Below are 25,060 nucleotides of genomic sequence, written 5' to 3' on the forward strand. Positions count from 1 at the left end.
AAGCCTCCTGCAAGAGCGCCTCAGGGTGTTTAGAAATATTGTCTTTGAAATTAAGTTTTACATGTCCATAATCTGTTCTAGAATGAGCACGGTTTTATTAACGATGGGCGACCTCATAGGTGCACTGCGAAATTATAAATGTGCATAAAAAATTGTGTTTACGTAAACATATATGATTGGTTTGATATATGAAGGATAGGGTTAATTGGAGAGACATGGGAGAGGCCTTTGCCCTGCAGTGGGTGTAGTAAGGCTGATGATGATGATGATGATGATGATGAAACATATATGAGACGCAGTGCCATCTGTTGCCCGCATCCGGAGATAGCGGTGCCTCCGCACCCTGCTTACGTAACAGATCGGTGTTAGTCCATAATAATGTAATTAGGTATGCTCTCTCTTCAAGATAAGGGTCTCATTCTTGCCACATTGTAAACATTTTGATTAGCAGGAGAAGTATTTACTGTTTCTGCGCCCTCATCTAGACGCTTCTGCCGATGCTCGAGAAGCTACAAGTTCAATGTTTGATCACGCTGGAAAGAATGCAATGTTAACCGTTCTTTCGCATTCTTTCTCACGTTCTTTTAAACGCTTGTTTCAAAAATCTTTAAAAATTTTGGGATGTTTTTTTTATTTTTGAAAAAGACTACTGTATCAATTAATGACATATTTGGAAAACTTCTTTGCGCTTTCCTTTCTTACATAACACAGAAAGTAGATATAGTCCTTTAGCACCTACATGCGCAATCTATTCTGTAGATTTGAAAGAGCTGTGGCTCACAGTCGCGCAGAAAAAAATTCTTGAATGCAGGTTTGAGATTCGTGGCATTCGTGAAATTTCAAGGAAGCGGTAACTTCTTCACATGTCGGAAGTATCTCTGACATACTCTTTCTCACCTTAATTTTTGGCAGGCCTTATAACTCGTTGAGCTTGCAAAAATATATTCATAGTGGCTTGCATACGTGGAAGTAAAGGTTGCGAAATAGCGCTGCGCACGAAAACGCGGCTTCTGCCGCAACGTCGTTCATAAATTTTTGTCCCCAAAGTATTACCGTTCTCACAAAACTAAATTCACTATTGGCCTGCTGAGGAATGTATGCATTATATATATATATATATATATATATATATATATATATATATATATATATATATATATATATATATATATATATATATATATATATATATATATATATATATATATATATATATATATTTCAAGGAAGCCAACAATTACCGACACTACGGTGCTTAGGGGAATGTTTCTATTTTTTTTAATATCTGGTGCCAATCAATTAGTTTTAAAGAAAATTACTTATAAAGCAGCAGAAAAAACAACCATGCCGCCGGTGGGATCCGAAACCACGACCTCCGAATATTGCGTCCGGTGACGTTCTACGTCACACTTGCGGTATTACAGGACGTGCTACGTCCACCGTCATGGACGAGGGTGGCGCTGGTGAACACTCTCAAGGTTCGCTTACACGCAAAAACATAAATACCCACGAAAGCAGCAGATTGGACAGGCGTCGCCGTAGCTCAGTTGGTAAGAGCACCGGACGCAATATTCGGAGGTCGTGGGTTCGGATCCCACCGGCGGCATGGTTGTTTTTTCTGCTGCTTTGTAAGTATTTTTCTTTAAAACTAATTGATTGGCACCAGATATTAAAAAAAATAGAAACATTCCCCTAAGCATCGTAGTGTCGGTGACTGTTGGCTTCCTTAATATGTTTGTCAAACGAGCCCCTCACTTCATTTGCCTTGTCTGCTAATAGCTTAACGGGGGTCTCGGTTCTGGCAGTCTTGATGCTATAGGTAGCATAAGAGGGCTCTCGCACAGTTTCCGCCCTCGCCGTTAGATGACGTTCTACGTCACACTTGCGGCATTACAGGACGTGCTACGTCCACCGTTATGGACGAGGGTGGCGCTGGTGAACACTCTCAAGGTTCGCTTACCCGCAAAAACATAAATACCCACGAAAGCAGCAGATTGGACAGCCGTCGCCGTAGCTCAGTTGGTAAGAGCACCGGACGCGATATTCGGAGGTCGTGGGTTCGGATCCCACCGGCGGCATAGTTGTTTTTTCTGCTGCTTTATAAGTAATTTTCTTTAAAACTAATTGATTGGCACCAGATATTAAAAAAATAGAAACATTCCCCTAAGCACCGTAGTGTCGGTGACTGTTGGCTTCCTTAATATGTTTGTCAAACGAGCTCCTCACTTCATTTGCCTTGTCTGCTAATAGCTTAACGGGGGTCTCGGTTCTGGCAGTCTTGATACTATAGGTAGCATAAGAGGGCTCTCGCACAGTTTCCGCCCTCGCCGTTAGATGACGTTCTACGTCACACTTGCGGTATTACAGGACGTGCTACGTCCACCGTTATGGACGAGGGTGGTGCTGGTGAACACTCTCAAGGTTCGCTTACACGCAAAAACATAAATACCCACGAAAGCAGCAGATTGGACGGCCGTCGCCGTAGCTCAGTTGGTAAGAGCACCGGACGCGATATTCGGAGGTCGTGAGTTCGGATCCCACCGGCGGCGTGGTTGTTTTTTCTGCTGCTTTATAAGCAATTTTCTTTAAAACTAATTGATTGGCACCAGATATTAAAAAAATAGAAGCATTCCCCTAAGCACCGTAGTGTCATTGACTGTTGGCTTCCTTAATATGTTTGTCAAACAAGCCCCTCACTTCATTTGCCTTGTCTGCTAATATATATATATATATATATATATATATATATTAAAGACGCCAACAGTCACAGAGACCAAGGTGCATGGGGGAATGTTTGTAATTTTTTTTATTTGTAGTGCCAATCAATTGGTTTAAAGAAAATTACTTATAAAGCAGCAGAAAAAACAACCATGCCGCCGGTGGGATCCCACCGGTGGCATGGTTGTTTTTTCTGCTGTGGGTCTTGAGTACTTCGTCCTTGAGAATGAGGATAGCGTCCTGTGTGGGAGAGACCTTTCCTGAAGCCGAATATAGTGGGTGGAAAGATGTTGCGGTCCTCTACGTAATTGTGGAAGCGGGTCTGGATAACGCGCTCGTATAAATTTCCCAGGTATAAGGTGAGGGAGATGGGTGGCAAGGCCTCCAGGCTTGGTAGTTTGCCTGGCTTGTGGGTAGTAATGATTTCGGGGGTTTACGCTCTCTCCCGCCTTTCACGGAGTGAAATTTATGTAGCTAGTGAGGGCATGGATCTGCGATTTGCACAGGTTTCGAATCTGTGCCAGCTGGCTCTACGCTGCGGCTGGCGCTGGGGCTCGGCAAAATTTGGCTTTTTTGAATAGTTACGTGCACTGGAAAGGTTGCTTTGCCTGCATGCTTTTCGAAAGCGTATGTATATTGGCACGATGTAGCCATATTTTGTAGAGCCACAGCGCCAATGATAATCGCTTTTTCGAAGTTCTAAAATATGCCATGGCTATTACTAGTGGCCAACTGCAACTCTCTGATTGCAACTAGGAACATAACTCTAATAGTTAAAAAGGTAATTATTAAAAATTAGATAACCAGCTTACTACTTAAAACGAATCGCCAAGTTTCTGGTATCAGCCAGCACTGGTAATACTATGCAGCAAAAGCCATATTTTTACATAAAAAGTTTATTTTTGAAAATTAGTCTTCGCTGAAACACCTAGAATATGCAGCAATGACTGTGTGCTGATGGTTTTCCAGGCTTTGGTATTGGGCCTAACGACCGAGTGTTTCCACTTTTGCCAGACCATATTTATCACACCTCAAAGGGCATCAAACTTCGTATTGAATATTTCCATGTCTTGATGTTGTTCTTTCGCTTGCTTCTTCTACAGCAGCTATTAGCTCCAGTGTGTTAAACGGAGATGTTATCTTCGTCTTGTCCATCGCGTACTTCGTCGGCAGTAGGGCGAGAGACGGCGCATGATTTGAGAAGAAAAGAGCTGCTGCCTGACCGGTGAACTCCTGCGGCGTCAACTGTAGGGCGAGCCGGATACTTTCGGCATGATCTTTAATGTGCCATCCCTTTTCCATGCCTCTAAAAGTCCTCCAGAGGGCACTGTTTTTCTTTCCGGTGCCCACTCTACGGCCCCAGTCTGTCCACCTCTTGTGTGACATTTGCTTCTTATGGAGGCGTGCCTGAGGTGTCAGTTGGTTGTCGCCTATCTTTGAACGTCCTCAGGGCGCCCAGTAGTACGTATATCCGCTTGTTTTATACGTGCTCATAGTTGTAGAAAGTGGAGGTCCGAAGTTGTCCGATTCTCGTTTACAGTTGTATATATGGTGGGTCCATAAGAACTGCTTGCAATGTTAACACAAGCGTATCTGCGCTTACGGTTCGCGTCTGAGTATCTTGCCGAACGCAATCTTATTGTGTCAAGGTTACTTTTCTTCGGGTTTTCTTAATTTCTGTCGTATTGAAAGTTATGTTGATAGGGTTGTGGTTACTATTACTACCCCATGCATGTAGTTTGTGGGGATCTCGCCTCGCTTCATCTCCTTTAGGGTTTGCTTCCCCGCGATCCACCCTCCCTAGTTATGTACCTTAACTAAGAAGGAAAAGCACCGGCGTCGCAGCGACACGAGCGCCACAGACGGCGTGATTGCAGCGCGCACGCGGAAGACAGCACACTCTCTTCGGCTGGGGAACTTGGCGGGCGTTGACGTTCCGGCGCGATGTTCCGGTCTTCGCCAGCGGGGCGAGGCATCGTGGGGGAGAACGTTCTCCCGCATCTCGTCCCGTTCGGTCGTGGACTATCACCCCTGGTCTAGCTTGGACGAACATTCGCTCATAACCTTGTAGGTGAGTAGGACGATTTTGATTCCTTAGCGTATTTTCTTGCTAGCCGGCGTTATTGTTGTTATAGAAATAAATTCCTTGCTTTTGTAAGCCTGAGTTTGTGTTTTTGTTTCTCTCAGAGCAAGGCCCGCCTTGTTGCAAATTTGATCCCCTCCTGGATTCGTGGTCATATCCCTAAGCTAATGCGGAGCTTCAAAGTCGCCGCCTATTTGTACAGGTGTTCCGTGGCATGCTGTTTAACCTGTCCGAGATTGATTGCCGTGTTTCTTGGTCGAATGTTGACTGGCACTACTATTGGCGGTGTTTTATTTGGGCGCGTGAGTACAGCAATGACTTCCTGCTGATTCAATAAGCAGTTTTGTCTGGGCGAGTTGGTTCATGACAGCAATTAAAGAAATAAACTTCCGCAAAAGTGATTTCAAGAAGAAAGAGACGTGAGGGGGCAGGACAGACGCAAACTTCCAGGTGGTTTTTATTTTTGAGACAACCGCTCTTTCTATACCAATGTGAAATCAGTTATCACAGGCATGACAGGTAAACACGTGCGCACTCAACCAACCAGCAAAATAACCGCTGCCAAGCAAGGAGGAAAACCTCCCATGTCTCATCTTATCGAGCAAACCAAACCAAAGATAAATCCACTGCACCAGGATGCGGCAGAAAAGAAGCGAGGATAAGTCTATGAACACATACACAAACATGCAAGACTGCGCGCGAGCAGACAGCTCAATACACACTCACACGGAGACATGCACACGTTACAACGTATCTCATGGTTAGGCCAGGTCATATCTAAAACTATAACAACAAAGAAAAAGAATGCAATTAAAGCCGATAAAAACAGCCAACAAAGCTACGCAGATGAAATGGTTTTCCTAGACAAAAGCCGCGTCAGTCGTAAAAGAAAAACATTCAGATCTAAAACATGCAATGTGGGAAGCCACACATGTCCTTCTGAAAACGCTATATCTTTAGGTAGGAGTGTCAACGAGGTTGAACTAACACATTTTTCACCAAATTTCGATATTAGAAAGGCCTCTATTATTCCCTCTGCACTTTGGTTTTGCATTTGTCAGACACTATATGGTCATACAGGTTGCCTGTCTTGTTGGTGTCTATATTGTGCCTGTGTTCAATGATTCGATCATTGACACCTCTACCCGTCTGTCCAATACATGTGTACCGACAGGCGAGAGGCAGGCTGTACACCACGTTGGTGGAGCATTCAATGAACCTGGTTTCATGCTTCTTTTCACATTCGCCACGTTTCTTGATTAGCACTGTTCAGATGCTTGAGAGCTTGGTAGGCCCTGAGAAGAGCACCTTGACGTCATTCCTGTAGCCAATCTTCTTCAGGTTATGCGAGATTTTGTGCCGATAAGAGACCACTTGAACCTGCTGTTTTGGCTGAGGCACACTTGAGGCTTTCTTACTGTCATTCTTTTTTGCTTTTTGCAGTAGGCTTGCTGTGACACTCATTGCTGATGACAGTGCAGGGATACCCTGCTTTTTCTATACAATTATTCTGGTGTAGAAAGCTGTTCTTCATGCTCTGTGAACAGCTTCTGGAGAAGAAGACGGGTAATAATTCCACGTTTGATGAGCTTCGAATGGGCGCTTTGATATTCCAAGAGGGCTTTCTTACTGCCTGGATTGTATTTGAAGCAAGGGCAGCAACCGGATTCACTGAAGGTGAACAATAAATCGAGAAACCGAATCTTTTGATTCTGTGGCATCTCCCAGGTAAAGGTTAGGCCTTTTTGAACACACCTACAGTTCTCGATACGAGATCATCAAAGTGGCAGCCAGACACCACTCGAAGTATGAGAGGGTAGTAATCGACATACCTCAGGACTTTCAGGACACCCATCCGGTTAGGCGGTCGGATATTCGCTTGCCCATGGTGGACAGGTAGAGGTCACATAGCACAGGTCCACAGTAGATCCTATGCATATCCCTTATTTTTGGACATAGTATTTCTTGATGAAAATATAGCCGTGTAGTTCAGGTAGAACTCAAGGAGGGTGATGAAGTTATCGGAGCTTACACCTGAGCAGCTCCGGAAGCTGATTTCGCTTGCACACCAGCGGAATCAGCTTCCAGAGCTCCTCAGGTGTAAGCACATAAAACTTCATCACCCTCATCTAACTTCCCCAAATTTATTCTAGAGCTTTCTGCAGTTCCGTTGTGTTATCCTTTGACGTTTTTTCCAGTCGCGTCTAGGCATCGTGCACACTGCTTTGAACAAGTTTTGTCAGTTGTGCAAGGGTGTCTAGTGGCGTCTCACATATTGTAGTGTTAGCGGCTGGCTTACCTTTCGTAACGTTCACCAACCTTGCTGCTCTGGTGCATGCAGGTATCTCTGTCTGCCGATCTGTTTCCTTGCGCTGTTTTGCTATGCACGCTCTCTTCTGGTGCAACTTTTCAATTTGAGCTGCCAGCATAGAAATCTGCTGATCCATTTCCTGCTTCTGGCGTGTGCATTTCTCTAGTTCTGACAACTCATCGGCAGCACACGTCGGCTGCATGCGCTTTCTGTTTCGTCCATTCTTGAGCGTTGTAGCCTAAGATGACGTTTGCTGCGCTCACTACATGATTGGCTTTACTTCTGCAATCGTCTCGTCAAAAAGCTGCGGCGAAAGAATAGCAAACCTGTTCTGCACTGTTAACGGCGTCATTCGATTCTGTCGCCCATCTCGTGCTACTTGTATCTTTCGTCTTCTCTTCGGACACTAGGAAAAAGTGATACCGTGATCACTGGCTAGCACTTTCTTGAATGACTACTTTGTTTCGTCAAAAAGTACTGAACGTTTTGTTAGCAAGAATATTTTGCGCTCATCTGGGTCAATTTCTACCACAAAACTTTTCGACATAGTAGTGTAAGTGCTTTTTCTGCGTCTTTGGAACCAAGGAAGTGATTCATCGTTTTACGATGTTAAAAACCTATTTTTGCCACCAGTTTCTGCAAGCCAATGATTATTTTCATTTCTTCTCATTTCAGCTCTCTCAGGTTCTTTATTACATAGAGTGTATTAAAGCACCTTTCTGGTGTTGCACTTTAACTTACAGTTTTAAATGCCTTACTGCCGTTTCTACTTTAATAGGCATGGCATACTTCAGCTACTTCTTCAAAAGCGTTTAAACTCGATAAGCGATGGCAACGAACGACAGTCAACGAGATTAGCACTGACTTTACAAAATTCGTTGGCAACAAGGCCAGTTTATGTTCTTGTAGTCTTACGAAATCGCGACAAAATGATGGTGGCCAAAGCAAACTTTGTTCACCCTAACAGCACCGCACATTGCATCTTGCTTTCGCGATATGGAAATTTAATCAGAAAAGTCTTGTATTTGATTCTTTATAGTGAACTAACACAACCGTGCGTCAATCACGAGGAGGATTACACGTGTTTCAATGCATTCATTTACCGCAAGCTTCGTGGGTTTCAAGGTATGCATACATAGTTTAGCTTTCCTCAGGACTTTCCGTGGAAACTGCTGCAACTGACATTCTTCCTGATCTTGAAAGGGACTTATTGCTCACCTGCAGCAAATTTCACAACATTTCAAAGGTTTGTATGCCCTTATCGCCCTCGACATTGCATTCTGGCGTGCATCAGCTCTCTACAACGTTGTGCAACGAGTTCTTGCGTAGTAGGTGTCGCAAGTGTCCTGACTTTCCGTAACTCACTCTTTGTTCAAGCGCGAGGGGAATTCTCGCGCCTAGCGGTCTGGATGCATCGCACTTTCTCTGCAGCTCCACGTGCTCCTACTAATTCAACCACTGTTAGATTGTACAGCCAATGCAACAGCGGCAAGCACGCTGTTTCGTGGTTGCACCTGACTGCGGATCAAAGCCGGCCTTTGAAGGCAACCTGTGCTTTTTTTTCGTCGCTGCTGGAGAACGGCTGTGAAACAACATTCCGGGGCCGCTAGCTCTTTGTGGAATTTCGCCGCCTCCATTTCTAGCTACGTCACTACAAAAAAGCTTGCAGCTTTCAATGGCTGCTCGCGACGCCATGCTTGCAACACGGTGATCCCCCCAACTCCCCTCGCTAAAGCCATTAGTGCCAAGTTGTCCAAGTAAAGTACAGCAGGCGAGGTTTCGGCGCTCTTGCTGGGGCGGAATTTTTTGTTTTTGATTTTTTTGTGCAGGTAAGTTGCACATGCTGGCTAGGTTCTTCATGCTACATAACATAAACTGTACATTTTTGCTCTTGAACGTCCTCGTGTGTAGCATATGCTTGCTGGTCCAGGTTGTAGCTGCTCAAGGCTGCCTCGAACGGTTCTTGCATCGTGCATATCAGTTTTTATGTTGGATAGAGTTTGTCCTGGTATTCCCAAAAGGTATGATTGAGCGCTTAGCTTGCTCTGCACTAAGGACAGTAACCTTAGTATTTTGTGAGACTAATCTTGTGGAAAACGTGTAGATTAGAAAATGTGTTAATTTATTTTCTCCTCCAGTCCGGGGAGGATAGTTGTTCGTGTGGTGGTGAGAAATGTCTTCTTTCTAGTCTTAGATTTTCTAACCTGTGACCGTACGGTCCTAGGAAAGGCTGGGGCAGATATGGGAATCTGCCTGGTTTGTGAGAGCTCGGGCTAGATCATTCGCCACTTCACTTCCGTCTAGGTCTTTGTGTCCAGGTGTCCATGCTATTCTGTGTGAGTGGGAAAGGGTACTTAATAGTGTGCTCGCCCTTCCATGAGGTTTTTCAGCAAGGTAGTCCCTGCAGGCTTGATGGGAGTCTGTAACTACGTGCGATGACTTCCCCCACTGGTCAGGAATCTTGATGCTGATGGCCATGGCCAGTGAATCCGCTTCCGCGGGAACCTTTTCATAGATCGAAGCACAGATAATTGGCCTCTCCTGGTTATCGGTCGCAGCTATCGTGAACTTTCCTAACTCGGCATAGACCCCCGTGTCAGCGTACGACCGCTTCCGGGTCTTTGCATAGATTTTCGCTAGTGCTTGGACTCTGGCTTGCCTTCTACCTTTCTGCATCTCGTGGTGCAGGTCACAGGGTGTCATGTTTACGTGGAACCTCTCTCTTACGGGTGTCGGGATTTGGGACTTGCTCTCACTGGTCCTTAGCGTTTGCCATGTGTTGTACTCCACGCGCCTAACGACGTTCGGTTGATATTGGTAGGAGGTTTAGGGACGTTTTATTGGCTCCCCTTTTCATGGTGTTAACACCCTTCTTCTAATCACTCGACAGGGGACCCCGTAGGTAATCCTGCTTTTGACAAAGGCTTGAACAAGGTGGAGGGTGTCTTCCGCCCCATTAATTTCCGATGCAATGTTATCCTTCTCATTATTGCTGAAGTTTCGTTGACTGTGGTTGTAAGGGTCTTGATCGTATAGTCAGCTTTCAAATTTTTTTGTACTGCAGCCTCCAAACTGATCGTTTCTTTCTCTTGAATTTTCTTTTCTCCTAGGTAGAGTTCAATTTCTCGCGGGGACTTGTGATTTTCCCTGTATAACCTGATAAGTTTCGATTTCTCTGAGGAGCATTGAAGAACGCTCTCTTCGGCGCACTCCTCAACCAGGTCTATAACTGCTTGCATAGCTTCTTCCTTCTGCGCCAAGGATCCCTGCGTTGCCCATATGGTGATGTCATGCGCGTGGAAGGTGAAGCCGATATCTTCGCAGGTTAAGAACTTTCTGGCTAAGTTTAGGAGTTTGAGAAGGCTAAATGCCAAGACAAAGCGCAGTTAAATTGCACGAGATGCGAAGCATGGAGTGCGATAAAAGAATGGTCACGGGATCACGTGTGAGCATTCGCTCCGCATAAAGATGAAGGTAGTGTCAAACACCTGTGTGTGGCTACGTACAATGCTGTCCTTCTCCCTTGCATATGCTTCGCCTAAGCCTGCCCTCCCCCACTTTATAGCTGAAAGAACAAAGCAGTTGGGTACTCCAGCAAGCCGGAATCACTCCATTAGATGTCCCCTCTATCGCAAGCGACCCCCTCTCAAATACATATCTTCGCATAGCGCCCATAACACGTAACGTGGACCGCACTAGATATGAGGGCTAACGTAAGGCACCAGCCTCTCATTACGAACCCCTCCGGACCGTACTCTCACTTACACCGATGCTGCACGCACTTCGACGGATGCAGCAGCATATACAATAATCACCTTCTCCCAATTCATTTTGACACAGCTTTAGGGCCCGTGTCTCCCGAAGTTGACCCCCAGATAGCTTGTATACACCATGCACTTCAATTCTCAAGAAGCCATCCGAGCCATTCAAACAGCCAGCCTCCCCCCCCCCTTCAGTCTGGAATAGGTGGCCTCCTGGTCGTGCTGGGATTGCAGGTAACGAGCTGACTGATCAGCCAACCCGTGAAGCCTCAGACCGGTACCTGTGGTATCTCCCGGCCGCACCTGTCCTCAGAGCTGGAAGTCCTTCAATATCGGAAAGGCATCGACAAACACTACAACAACCTTGGAGAAAATAAGCCAAACAATTCCATCATCCACCACGAACCCTCCATCTCATCCGTTCGTCTCCCACTTAACACCCTCTGTGCCGCCTGCAGGGGCATATTTGTACTGCAGCACGCCATATTTTCATGTGCAAGGTTCCCAGTCTCTTTAAAGGTCTATTAGCCATAAAACCACCGCGTTACCCGTACCTACCCCGTCCTTCGTGAAGTGTTTGGCTTGCTAAAGACCACCGGTGAGAGCAGCTGACCCTTGTGCGCCAAGTCTGCTACCAACTTAGTGGCTAACACAGAAGCTGCGCAGTAAAGTGTGTTTCCTTCCTCTCTCAAACCTTCTGACTCCTTTCTTTTTCTGCGAGAGCTAATCTGCTTAAATTTTCTTCCCTGGATGTGTAGCAGACTGGAACAATTTACCCCACTAATGTTCACAATTCGTAGAATTGGTTGAAAGCTTTCTCTTGAAAGCATGCAAGTCTTCTCGGATAAGGTGTTCGCAGATGGCACAGGACAAGGTTAATTGCAGAGATACGGGAGAGGTCATTGTCTTAGAGTGGGCGTAGGCGCAGTTAGGCTGATGATGATTATCATGAGCTTTTTGTGCGTTCTTTTGTGGTGCATTTTATTTTTCTTGCTTAGGTTGTATGGGCTGAAGTATTCGACAAATAAATAAATGAAATAGTAACTCGACTCTGAAACATTACGGGAACTACAGATGCAGTGTAACAGCCGTCGTCTCTGTTCCGCCAGCGCTGCGTCCTGCACTGTTGTTGACTCACTCGCCACTCACAGTGCACTGCTTTCTACACAGCGTTCACCACATCATCGCGGTGGCGTGAAATGCATTAGCCTCGGGAATTCCGTTCAGTTAATCGCGCTTGCAGAACCAAAGGTTGCGCTTCCTAGCACGTGACGATGGGTGTCGCTTCACTCGCAGCAATTAGTGCGCGATTCAATGGGAGCTGTACCGCTGCACTCGCAGTCGTCACGCGGAGCGTAAGCGCCATCTGGCAATGTTCGTCGCGCTGGAGCCGCCTGCCGCGCTGTCCGCAGCCGGCGGCCCAAGGGAAGGTCCGGCGCGCCGGCCTCTGAAGGCGAGGAAGTCCGCGCCCACGCTGTGGTCACACGTAGCTCCTGTGGATGCGTGACTAAGCCACAGAGCGGACACGGCTGAGACCTCGAGACTGCGGCGCCTGCCTCAGCGTATAAGGACAAAAAGGAGGCGAGGGTTGCCAAGGTCGATATGGTGACGCAGCATGCATGGAGACAATAAATGAGGTAACATCACTGCGAAACCTGTTCGTTTAAGAGATCACCTTGTTACGGTTCAAAACTATTCCTGACAGTGATAACGTTGCTATGTCCATGAAAGCGTTTCTTTTGACATCCACGTTAAAAAAATCTTTGAAGAGCGTCACACCATGGGGGCAGCAGCAAAGGTCATGTATCGCCGAAAGTCAGTGAGCGGAAAGTAATTATCTAGAGCCGTTTTTATTACGCTCTGAAAATCGATTTGTTTCATGCTCGCATTGTAATGATTGAAAAAGTGTCCGGTTGTGGTGAAAGTTACCGAACGCCACGTGACACTGTAACCTGACCCATGAAAGTCTTTGTGATAGTGATCCCTTTCGTGGAGCCGTATTATATAAGGATTCATTATTCATTTTTCATTTCAGATGCACTTGGCCATATAGCATTGGTAACTATTGTCGGTGACTTAGCCACCGCTTTCAAGCGTTCGCGGGAAGCGACCGAAGCATTGGCGCTTTGGCGACCGTATCTCACCATTGGCTGCCTATCGCAATCAATGGTCAGCGGCGCCAGTGCATGCGGCGAGTCGCGAAGGCTAACATCGACGTGAGAACGCCCTGCCATGTGACATCTGTGATTGTCCGCTTGCTGCTTTCGTCTGATGCTGCTGCCACGCTGACGTCACGCCAAACGAAATGAAAAATGGACAATGGATCCTTGTAAAATATGGAGCCTGGGTATCTCAGGGGTGTTTCAGGGTGCTTCACCTAATGCATTACAAAATTTTTAAAAACAGTCTTTTTGAGTTGGAAGAATACTTTTTTCGGAATGGCATTGTCAGTGCTGTAGTACATCAGAATACAGCTTGGAAGTACTATCAGGCTGGTTAACTAATATTAAATAGTTAACTTTTTAAGTATTACTGTTAGACTTCTAAATCATTAAGAGGTGTGTAGCCCAACGTAATTAACATCCATATTAGTTTAACTTTCGAAAGCGCGGTTACTTTCGGCGCTGTGGCCAAACAAATTTTGGCTACATCGCGCCAAAACACATACGCTTTCGAGAAGCTTTCAGGCAAAGGAACCTCTCCAATGAACGTAACTCGTCGAAATAGCCAAAATTTGTGGGGTCACGGCGCCAAGGCTAACCGGGTTTTCGATATTCTAAAATATTTATAATACGCCGTTTGCTACACCTCGCTCAATAAGTAAGGAGCCCAAGAGCAATATTTCAAAAGTTAACTATCTAATATCAGTTAACCAGCCTGCGAGTTAAGCACGTGTCAGCTGTATTCTGATGTACTTCACCGCTGACAATGCTATGCCGAAAAAAGCGCTCTTCTAACTCAAGAAGCCTATTTTTAAAAATTTTGTAAAGTCTAAGGTGAAGTACCCTGTGTAGAGAACTACGTTACTTATGCGATTTAATTTACTTATTTATTTATTCAAATATCTTGAGCGCACAAATGTGCATTATTTAGGCGGCAAAGCAGGAATAACACGTAGCACAGTTTAAGCATGAAAACGCAATGTTATGGGTAGAAAAATAACGACATCCAGCAATGTATTCACATAAAAAAGGGGATATAAACGCTGCAAAAGGAAGAAATAAAATACATTCGAATGTATTTGCGAAAATGTTGACATTAATTTACAGACGTATCAGCATCTAGATGAAGCACACAAAAGAAGGGGTTAGATGACACTCAGTTAAACAAAAACTTTGCTAAAACATTGTGAAACCAGGGTGGCAATGCACATACTATCTCTTCCTTACCTCTGAAAGTTACTAAACGTCAAATGACAGCGTCAGATGACTCAGCGAAGGTGGTTCTTCACAGAAACTGCCTATCATAGAAACAGCCTTATTATGCACAAAAGACCGGTTATTTTGATATCGAGCTTGACAGGATTGTAAAGGTGACATGTCAAGTAGCGACTGTCAGGAAGTCACGATGCAGCACTATTTGCTCACCGAAAGATGTTTCTATGATTGAGCCCATTAGAGGTATAAGGGTGCAATACCATAGCACAAGGTAGATGGCATTTAGAATGCCAGAGTAAAGAGAGTGCGTAACACCGATCACCTTCACACGCGATAATGACCCAGTGCTTTGGCAGGCGAACTTATCTGTCAGGAACAGTTGGCTGGCGACTGAATCTTTAGCGAAGTCGTGTACTTCTGGCCTGTGCACTGTGTGCCAAACGAGTCATCAGTATTACTCAGCGATCACGTGTTTGCAATTTTCCTCCGGTCCTTCCACTAAATTGGGGCAAATGCTTGTGTATTAAATTCACTGCCGGTTGGATCAAATATTTTGCACGAGATGAATGTATGCTGCGCCTGGGTTATAACGAACGCTCGTTAGATGGAATATTCTCGAGATTCCTGCATACACTCTGAGGAAGGTACTCCGTCCTTCCGTTTTTCGCAGCGTGCTCTACCTTCCACCGGTAATCCGCTTTTCTAGTATCATTTGATAGCATCAAAAGACGCTGGGTTAACGGTAAAACATGGCAGCAATCACTGCCACAATTGCAGGCCTTGCTCAATCGGTTTCTTCCCTATTCTTTCACCCCTTCATCGATTCCACCACGGCATGGTTCAGGCTCTCACCCTGAGTGCAGAAGTTGCCGCGCCATTCCTTTCGTCCGCATGTTAATTCAATTTATTCAAAAGGCCCACAAATGCTCTAATTACGAGTGTACTCCATTGAGGTGAGGTACACAGGCATTGGTTACGGATTTTACATCGCAGTAATATAACACAAACGCAACACGCACAATTAATAGCTAATGATATATAGACAATGAAAAAAGGTTTAAAACAATTACCATCGCAGAGCAAACATTCGGGAAGACAACACATCACCTCAGTAAAAAGCAAAGAGCACCAGACAATGCCGGAAAAAGCACTCTAAAGTACAGCTGGGCAAACAATTAATATTTGGTGGTGACACCTGAGGGAATAAATTATTGACCTTAGTTGGGTTAGGTTCTGTGGCAATGTCTAATGGTAAAGCGTTTCATTCTGTTATTGTGCGAGATAAGAGGGAGCCCGCATAATGGGATGAGCGGCAGTTAATGTGTTTGACTTTATATGGATGGTCACAACGTGGACAGATGACTGGTTGTGACTAAAACAGTTCTTCGTGAATGGAAGGATGGTGATATAGTTAATGGAAAAGCGACAAGCGGGAAATTCTACAAAGAAGTGTTAAGCTGTCTTACTTTGCTTTATCCTTTATTGTGATGACGCTGGTGGAACGCGAATAATCGCGAAAATTAATTGTGCATAACGTTTTTCCAAGGCTTCCATCTTACTGATGATGTAAGCTTGTTCGAGATACCAAATGGCACACACGTATTCTTGTTTAAGACGAATTAACGTGATATAGGCTAGATTTTTGGATCCTTTGGGGTCTATTTTAAGTTATGTTTAAGAAGTCAGAAGGTAAGGTTAGCGAGGCAAGAGTAAGAATAATAAGATTATTCCATGATAAGTTGGACTGAAGATTGCTTCCGATGTACTTGTAGGCTGCGGTGAATTCTAAATTGATGTTATTAAGAGAGTAGATGGTCGAGGTTCGTGGCCTGTTGGTAAAAGGCATGAGTTTAAGTTTGGAAAAAAAAATAATGATATTCACAAATTTTTACATCACGTACTTATCGTCTCTACGTCAAATTGCAATGGTTGGCTCTCAGTTTTGCTTGTAACACATCGATTAATTACACGATAATCTCTAAATAGTCTAATTCTAGACGTCACGCTGCTGACTAAGTCATTAATAAAGAGAGAGATTAATAGAGAAAGTAAACGCCAAAGTACGCTACCTTGTGGAACTCCATACATAACATCAACATAACATGATTCTACATCAGAGAAAATCTTTTATGCTTGCAATATTATCGTGTAAAGTAGTGAGAGTTTAAGCAACAACCTTTGTTGAGGGAAGCGATCAAATGCGTTTGGAAAATCTGGAAATATTGCATCAACTTAAAAGCCAGCGTCCATCAGTGAGTGCATGTTGATAAATTCAGCCAATTTAAGTGTCGCATGAGCAGCTCTTGAGAACAACGTGCTAGTGCTTGAAGATGTTATGGTCTTCAATATAACTGATCACCTCAGTGCGTATGATGTGTTCGAGTCATTTAAAAATAGTACTGGTGAAGAAGACTGGAGGATAATAGCTAATGAAAAAAAGCACCATCACCCAGTTTGAAAACAGGCATTATCTTAGCTATCCGCAAGTCATGAGGAATGAAGCAAGTTGATAATGACTGAGAAAAAAGGGCGGTTAACATGAAGCAAATACTGTCACGCGTATTCTTTAAAATTCGCGTGATAAGTGTACGTGACAGCAATGAGCTGCAAAAAAAAAGTTGCTGACGTTCAGACGCAAATGATTTCGCATTTCTCCAGTGCGGGAGACTGCTGTGCTACACAATTTTTATGTGTTACCGTCATAGAAGACGCCGCCGGTGGAGCTGGCATCTGTATTTCCTCTATGAACCGCTCGTCCATCCCACCTGATGTCGCCTCGATGTTTGGACTAAATCCGCAATCCTTGGGACACAGTTTACATACTACAAGCATTACACTGTCCAAATGCTGGAGGAAGTAAGGTTCTTAATTGGGCTACTTGGTCGCTGAATCCTGACATAGTTAAGTAGCACAGAAAAGACAGGACACACGCTAGCCTATTTACTCAAACTGACATGCATCGTGCACCATGCAACTTTGAAGCACAATGCACCCCCCCCCTCATGCTCCCCTGTATTAGTTCTACGGTTTCTTCCGAGAAATAAGGACGCCATCGGTGGTCACCGGCTTTCTCGTTTTCTCTGGCGGAGGCTTATGGTCTTGCTTACAAAAAAACGCCTTGTGCCTGCCCTCCGTGGTAGGTGTCGACTTGATTGGGACACTCGCCTTGCTAGACCAATCGAATGAAGCCCTTAGAAATGATCGAGCCAGAATTTCGAGTTTAGGCCAGGCATGATAAATTATAAGCTGGCAATGGTGTCGCTAGTAAGGGGCTCTGCCTCGAGGTCAAGAACTGAAGAGAAACAGACGCGTTTTGATGGTGCCGACCCTGTGATGGGAAAAGCTCCATGTCACAAGATTTGTATTTTCCACACATCAAGGTGAAATTACTAATCGAACCCGTTTTTGCCTTCCTGCGGGACTCCCTACTCAAGCTGATATAATCGGGCTAGGAAGGCAGCTTCGTCCTTCTTTCTACGAAAAACTATCGCCGCTGTGTCCCGAGGGCAAGCGCAGACTTCCGTACCCAGATGATGAGTTCAGTCTGTTTTAAAATTTTTGCCGGTTTTCACGTCACCTTTTCATTTTTTATCTTTGTCAACTCGAAGTATAGATACTTTTTGTCTTCCCTTTTTATTCTTTACGGTGCCAGACATAGTTTTAACATGGCTATTAAAACTCATGCTGCTTTGGGTTCTGTTAAAGTCTATTTTTTTTTATTTGCGCCTTCTGAGTTTTTGACAATCTTGATTTAGCTCGACACGCGGTCTTACCTTTTGTCATACTTTTATAAAGCCCCGCCTCTGTAAGTAAACCTCATCTGCTAGCAATTTCCCGGAAGCAAATCTTGCAAGTGGAACTGCGGACATTCGTATCGTGCTCACAAAAGTACTTGAGGTTAAGTCAAAAATCGACACACTAGAAGAGATAAAGGCCACTGTGGATGCTATTGACCAGTTTGTGCAGAAAATGTCTACAAAATACGACGAAGTTTTGTCAAAAATGAAACAGCAGGATGCAGACATTTCTGCCCTCGGAAAGCGAGTCGAAAATCTCGAGGCTCAGGTAACAGAACAATAAAATCAGGAATTAGGGCAACAATTTCACGAACTAGAGCACTATGGCAGACGTCAAAGTTTAGAAATGCTTGGGCAGCCCCACCATAATAATTAAAACCTACTGGAAAAGCATAATGTCTTGGCCACTCATCTCGAGCTTCCGCTCCTGTCCGAGGCAAATGTTCAGGCTTCTCATCGATTGCCATCACGATCTATTAATGACAATGACAATGAGGTCGGGGAGAGTGCTAAGAAGGTGTCACCTGTTCTTGTACGCTTGGTATCCCGTTCAACCAGAGACGCATGGCTTGCAAAAAAGGACAGCTAAAGGAAAGGAAATGTAAAATATTCTTCAATGAAAACCTGACAGCACAGAACAAGGCGCTCTTTTGGAAAAAGAAGAAAACGGCGAAATAAAAAGAGTATGAGTGCCTAACCAAAGAATGAAAAAATGTTTGTCCGCAGTGGCCGCCGCAGCCGAGTTATGAGGATTACGACGAAAAACGATCTGAATAAGATATGTTGAGGAACGGGCGGTACGCGCAAGGCGGTAACTCATAGCACTGACACCCTTGAATATGACAGTCCCGTTCACATATTCTTATCATGATGCTGATTCGTTCAAACATTAAAAGCACCTACGAGAAAAAAAAATTCTTTATTCCATCTCAATGCACAAAGCCTTCGTAATAAAGAGAATTCTGTGGAAATCGCTCTGAATGCTTTAAACCATTAATTTGTATTTTTAGCTTTCACTGAAACTTGGTTCACGAACGATTATGATTTTATACAGTTTCCAGGATACAAATGCGTATCAATTTCACGGAGTGATGAGAGGAGGAGGTGTGGCTGTTTATATAATGAACTACCTAAATTATGCCACCATACAAGAGTTTTGTGTAATAAATCCACACTTTGATTGTCTTGTGTTAAAGTGTGTAAGTACCATATTTGCCGTTGTATACATGCCACCTTCTGGATCACAGCATATTTTTAGCATTTCTTTAAATTATGTTACAGCAATGCATGCAAGTCAAGTTGAATGTAGTTTTTTGTGGTGAATTCAATATCGATCTTTTATTGCTTGATTCTAATCAGCAAAGAATGCTTGATATTCTTCTCTCGTTTAGTTGTGAAAATGTAATGCATATGCCAACTAGAGTGACAGACATCTGCCATATATTACTAGATGTGTGTTTTACAAGCTACGAAAAGAATGATGTGCAAGCAGGTGTTATAATAGCTGATATTACTGACCATTTACCTATTTTTATGTTCTTTAAACCCTACTGTACGCCACAGAACCATTCCAAAACATGTGCACCCATTACATACAGAAACAATATTGAAGCTAAGACCATAATATTTAGAAACTTAGTAGCAGAAACAAGCTGGGCTGATGTCCTTCAAATATGTGACCCCGTCGCAGCATATGACATCTTTATTAAAACAGTTACCGAGCTCTACAATCAAGCCTTCCCTACAGTTGAATTCAAAAAGTATAAAAAATCCAGAAAGCCTTGGATAAATGCCTACCTTCTGAAAAGAATTAGAGAGCGTGACAGACTATTTTTCTCTTTTATCAGAACGAAAAATATTGACTGTTTGACCGAATATGCATGAATTCGTAATAAGTTAAGCTCTGATATAAAAAAGCCAGGACTAGTTATTACGAACATAAGTTTACTGATATATACAAGTATGGAATACAGTAAACAAGTTAGTGTCCAACAACAAAAGAGGCGGCATCTCTGAACTCGTTTTAAATGGTGTCCCTTACACAAGGGCGTCGCATGCTGACAAACTTAATGAGCACTTTCTCATATCAGGGGCGTCAAGTAAATCTCAGGTAGGTAACTGTGATTTTACAACGTATATCATGTCCAACATCCAAAGCTCAATGTTCATGTTTCAACTACAGAATTAGGAATCTGCACAGTAATCAAATACCTAAAAAATAGCAGTACATGTGCTGCTGATGACATTACCGTTCAAGCTATAAAATCCATCAGTCTCATGATTAGTCAGTCACTTACGCATATATGCAACCTGATTTTGATTACCGGAATATTTCCAGATAAACTAAAATTGCTAAAGTCTCTGTCATACACAAGGGAGGTGATAGAAATGATATAATCATAGGCAAAATTCGGTCCTATCAATCCTCTTCAAAGTAGTTGAACAAGTTATAGACATCAGGCTACTAAACTTCTGCAAGCGAAACGATATCATCGCTGAACACTAATATGGATTCCAGAAAGAGAAATCTACTGAAATGGCGCTAATAAAAATTAAGGGCGAGATAATAGACAATTTTGAGTAAAAAAATATATATTCAACAGGTGTTTTTCTAGGCTTTAAAAAGGCACTCGACTCCATTAAGCGCCCTATTTTACTGTACAAGTTATAAAATTAAGGCATTAGAGGAACGACTCTCACATAATAATGAATTACCTCTTAAATAGTCACCAGTGCAAAAATATTACGAATGCAAAGTCCGGCTTAAGTCAGATACAGTACGGAGTTCCGCAAGGATCAATCCTTGGGCCGCTGTTATTTCTGCTTTATATAAATGATATCATTAACGTGCAGTCTACACCATAAATAATACTGCACGCTAAAGTCACCAATGTATTTATCTGCGGACAAGATCGAGAAGTTCTCCAAGTATAAATCAATGTATGGATGGAAAATTTGTCGACGTGGCTTCACGGTAATGAACTAGAGTTAAACACTGCAAAAACTAAGTACATTATGTTCCGCGCTCGCAACAAGTGTATAAAACAATAAATACTTATACCATTTCTCGATGAATCTATCGAACGTTTAATATCGCATAAAATTCTCGGTGTCATATTTCACGAACATCTAGACTGGTAACCTAACATTGAAAAAGTTCGCATTGGTATCTCTAGGTCCATTGGTATCATGTATAAAATAAAGAACCTTTTGCCTATCTGGCTAAAGAAACAACTATTATACACACTTGTACATTCGCGTTTCCAGTATTGTCTCCTTGTCTGTTGCACAGCAGCTAAAACAAGCATAGAAAACACATACTTACTACAAAAGAAATTTTTTCGACTAATAGATAATGCACTATACCTTAGCCACACCGCCTCATTGTTTAGAAAACACCAACTGCTTACACTGTGGAATGTCATAAACAAAAAGATAGCTTTAGCTACTTACGTACAAATGCATTCATGTTCTACCGTTTTTTGTCATCAGCATCTAAAGAAAACACACACCTACAACACCCGGCACATATATTATAAGGAAAAAATACGTACAAAGTACGGCACCCAGAAACTTCACTACACAATTTCCAGTTTTTTAAATGATCACCATCCGGCTGTAAGCATTATCCAGGAAAGTCAATCATTGAAAGCTTTCAAAAATAGCATCACTATGTATCTTTTGTAACTGCAGGCATGACAACTCTTTTCGATTTTATTCTGTTGTTTCTCACAGTATTTGCCCAACTGTTGAACATAAATGTTCAATATGAAATAACTCCAGCTTCAATGTTAACCAATCCACTCTGTATTTCCTCGTGTAGTGTTTATTTTATACGCTGAATGTTCTTGTGCTCTCGACCGGGAACAAGAAGTGCGCAGACTCTTTGTAAGGCATCCATTTCCCTTTTGTTATTTGCCCTAGGCAACTGTACCACACGTTGCCTGAATAAACTCTTTGAATGGCTTTCGCCTCACTGCACTTTTGGCAACGAAAGTGCCCCTGAATTTATTTCTCACCCGTCCACACACGAACCACGCTGTAAAGTTACGGAGGAATACTCCAATGTGTTGTAGCATTCTGATTTTTGGAATTTCATAAAGGGGGCTGGCGCGAACGCCGAGCCCCGACTACCAAAAATTACATGCCCCAGCTACCCCATTTAGGAGTAGTGGCGTGCTTCAGCCTTCCGCAGTGCAATGGCAGGCCTCGGCACGGTGCCCCGACCTTGCTGATCGCCGGTGACACAGCACCAGGTAAGTATGCAAAAGACCGACTGAAATCGGATGTCATGCGATTCATACCTCAGTTCAGTACCAGTGGCCAATTCACTTCTTACGGAGTTCCTTTTATTGCATTAGGCGCAATTTTGTTCAAAAAGCTACAGACGCACGGAGAGGGACCGCATACAGGAAGGAGTAACTGAAGTTAAACTAATAAGTTATTTTAACAACAAGAAACAAAATAAATTAGGTGTTAGATGTGTTCGTACCTTGCAACGAAATCCAGTTAGGTGTGGGGCAGCTACGATGTAATAATAATAATAATTGGTTTTGGGGGAAAGGAAATGGCGCAGTATCTGTCTCACATACCGACGGACACCTGTACCGCGCCGTAAGGGAAGGGATACACGAGGGAGCGAAAGAAGAAAGGAAGAGGTGCCATAGCGGAGGGCTCGGAATAATTTCGGAGAGAAGGGCTAACGCGGGCCTTGCGTTTTTTGGTTGTCCGGGCCGCGCATGGTGACAGGGACAGTCTGAAGGAGCAGTGACGTCGCCATTGCGCCTCTTCTGGTCGAGCCCTTAGGACTCGCGTCTCAGATGAGGTGCGCGTGGTGACGGCGAAGCTGCGTATAACTCAGCGCACCCCGCCGCAATCGTCGCTTATCTGCGCATGGACAGAGGAGATTTCGGAGCGTCTACAGCATCTTTTACGATCAACCTCTTTGACAGCGGCTGCATGGCGTTGTCGACGCAATCCAACTGCTCATACTGAGGTGCATCGGTTTGAGCGCCAGGAGCTCTTGTGCCCTCAAGGTGCCCCTGCTTTTACATCTTCCGCCAGGGCTGTGGCCCAACCAGTTGACAAGAATTTCGGAGTGTTTTTCGTCCATTTCCGGGATATTCCTCAGTCGCTTCTTCTGGTTGATCGCGATAAAGTTTGCGCACCCCCATTTTTTGCTGTCTTGCCGCAGGTTGCCGCTGAACTTAATGACGGCCTTAGGGCTCCGTAAACAACAGGATAAATCAAGGGGGCGTTTTTCCATATTCCTAAAAAGTCTCTTTTCTCGAAATGTCCGGCAGATTTGCGCCCTATCACCCTACTAAATTCGGAATACAGAGTATTAGCAAAATTACTCGTTCGCCTTCTACGGTCTCTTCTCATGTGCCTCATTTCCTGCCACCAGGTTTGCTCCATCCCTGGTCGTGAAACACATAGTTACTCTTCAGTAACGCCAGATATCCTAGAGTATACTATACGGCGGCGCGCACAGAGTCTTCTTGTTTCCCTCGATCAAGAGAAGGCGTTCTTCTTTCTAGAGCATGAGTATAATTACGGCATACTGGATGCTTTCGGTTTCATACCATCTTTCGTGCTTCACATTAAAGAGATGTACAGAGACATTTCAAACACTCTGCTCCTGATGGCCGGGAAAGTACCGCATAGATGTTGGCCGCGGCATCCATCGAGGTTGTCCGCTCTCCACCCTTTTGTTTGTGTTAGCATTAGAGCCTTTCCTCTTGGCAGTCAATCACCACTCTCTTTAATAATATAGTTGACTTTGCTAGGCAGTGAGGTAGTACGCGTCACCGCTTATGCAGATCACATCACACCTTACTTAGCTAATGAACGCAGTATGCTCGAAGCTTTAAACGTTTTTCGTGAGTACGCCTCCTTGCCAAGGGCTGCTCTTAATTATTCGAAGAGTCGTTACTTTCTTGTTGGGTCTCCCCAGACACTTATTACATGTGCGATAGCTTTGCAGTGGTGCGCGAAGATGCGCATTTCAGGCGTGACCTACGACTGTGCTGGATATGGGATGGTATGTGGTCTTCGGTCGTAGAGGGCATCACAGCTCGTGTGCGGAGGGTGCAGACATTTGATCTGCCTCTGTTTGTGAGGCGCGACCTGGTTGAGTCGGTCGTGCTGGGTGCCTTCTGGTACTTTTGCAACGTTGTTAAACCACCCCTGTGCGTCATAAGGCTGGTGCAGACCACATATATTAGTTTTCTTTTTTGGTCGGGCAGAACCGAGCTTGTGGCTTGTGCTGTTCTTGGACCACCACGGGAGAGAGGAGGTTTTGCCTTTCCAACTTTGTCCGTCACGTCGTCGTTGTTAGCTTTGATGTTCGTTCTGCGTATGCTGCCGGGCAACACGTCTCCAGCGCGAACACTGGTGCGGTACTTTTTGGGCCATTCTTTGCGCTTTTTGAATTCCTCCGCCCCTGTTAATGACGGAGCTCAATCAGAGCAGCCTACCGCTTTCTATGATGCGTCAGTGGCCTTTTACAGACATATAGCGCAGTAACACCAGATGTCAACATCGTTGCAGAGCGTGTGGTGGATTTTAGACACATTTAGATGGGGTGTACGCAGTAAGCTTGCGTACGCATCTCTTCGTGTGTTGCGTACGCTATGAATAGCGTAAATACGACACTTTTAGTCGGCCGTGTCGTAGCGCCCCTCATTCACACGCATAAACAGTAGCGCCATCTAGTGACAACAGGTCAAAGCATATCAACGATCAGTTGAAGCAATTTTCATACGTGATTACTGTTAACTAGGGTGAGTGAATCGCGAGCCTTTTTTGTTGCAAGAATGAAATCTATGCAAACCGATGAAAATGTGAGAACTGAGTAAAAGCTAGAAAACTGCTTCGCCAGGTGTCGTTGCTACGAGGAAAACACACCGCATTTAGTTAGGCCTAGGAGCTTGAAAATGGCAAACTTATCTGAAAAACAGGGGCTAGTTACCGCTTATAACGGTATGTGTGGGCAAGAGTAGGCGAAATAA

At 44.2% G+C, this 25,060-nt stretch overlaps 1 protein-coding gene and 2 non-coding genes across 3 annotated transcripts in view; 2 read left to right on the top strand and 1 right to left on the bottom strand.

The window, feature by feature from the left end:
* LOC144098421 (uncharacterized) overlaps nt 1-23,252 on the top strand; it is a 61,780-nt gene extending 38,528 nt beyond the window's left edge. Inside the window, exon 2 of the mRNA XM_077631084.1 lies at nt 23,242-23,252. Within this exon, the coding sequence (XP_077487210.1) occupies nt 23,242-23,252 (11 nt within the window). The remainder of the gene's footprint in view (nt 1-23,241) is intronic.
* TRNAL-CAA (transfer RNA leucine (anticodon CAA)) lies at nt 1,533-1,606 on the top strand. The gene has a single exon. It is a non-coding gene; the product is annotated as a tRNA-Leu (tRNA).
* Nucleotides 22,149-22,311, bottom strand: LOC144116880 (U1 spliceosomal RNA). Its single transcript, XR_013311995.1, has one exon. It is a non-coding gene; the product is annotated as a U1 spliceosomal RNA (small nuclear RNA).
* Nucleotides 23,253-25,060: the final 1,808 nt, after the last annotated feature.

This window comes from Amblyomma americanum, chromosome 1 (genome assembly GCF_052857255.1).
Source record: "Amblyomma americanum isolate KBUSLIRL-KWMA chromosome 1, ASM5285725v1, whole genome shotgun sequence".
In the NCBI taxonomy this organism is placed as follows: Eukaryota; Metazoa; Arthropoda; class Arachnida; order Ixodida; family Ixodidae; genus Amblyomma; species Amblyomma americanum.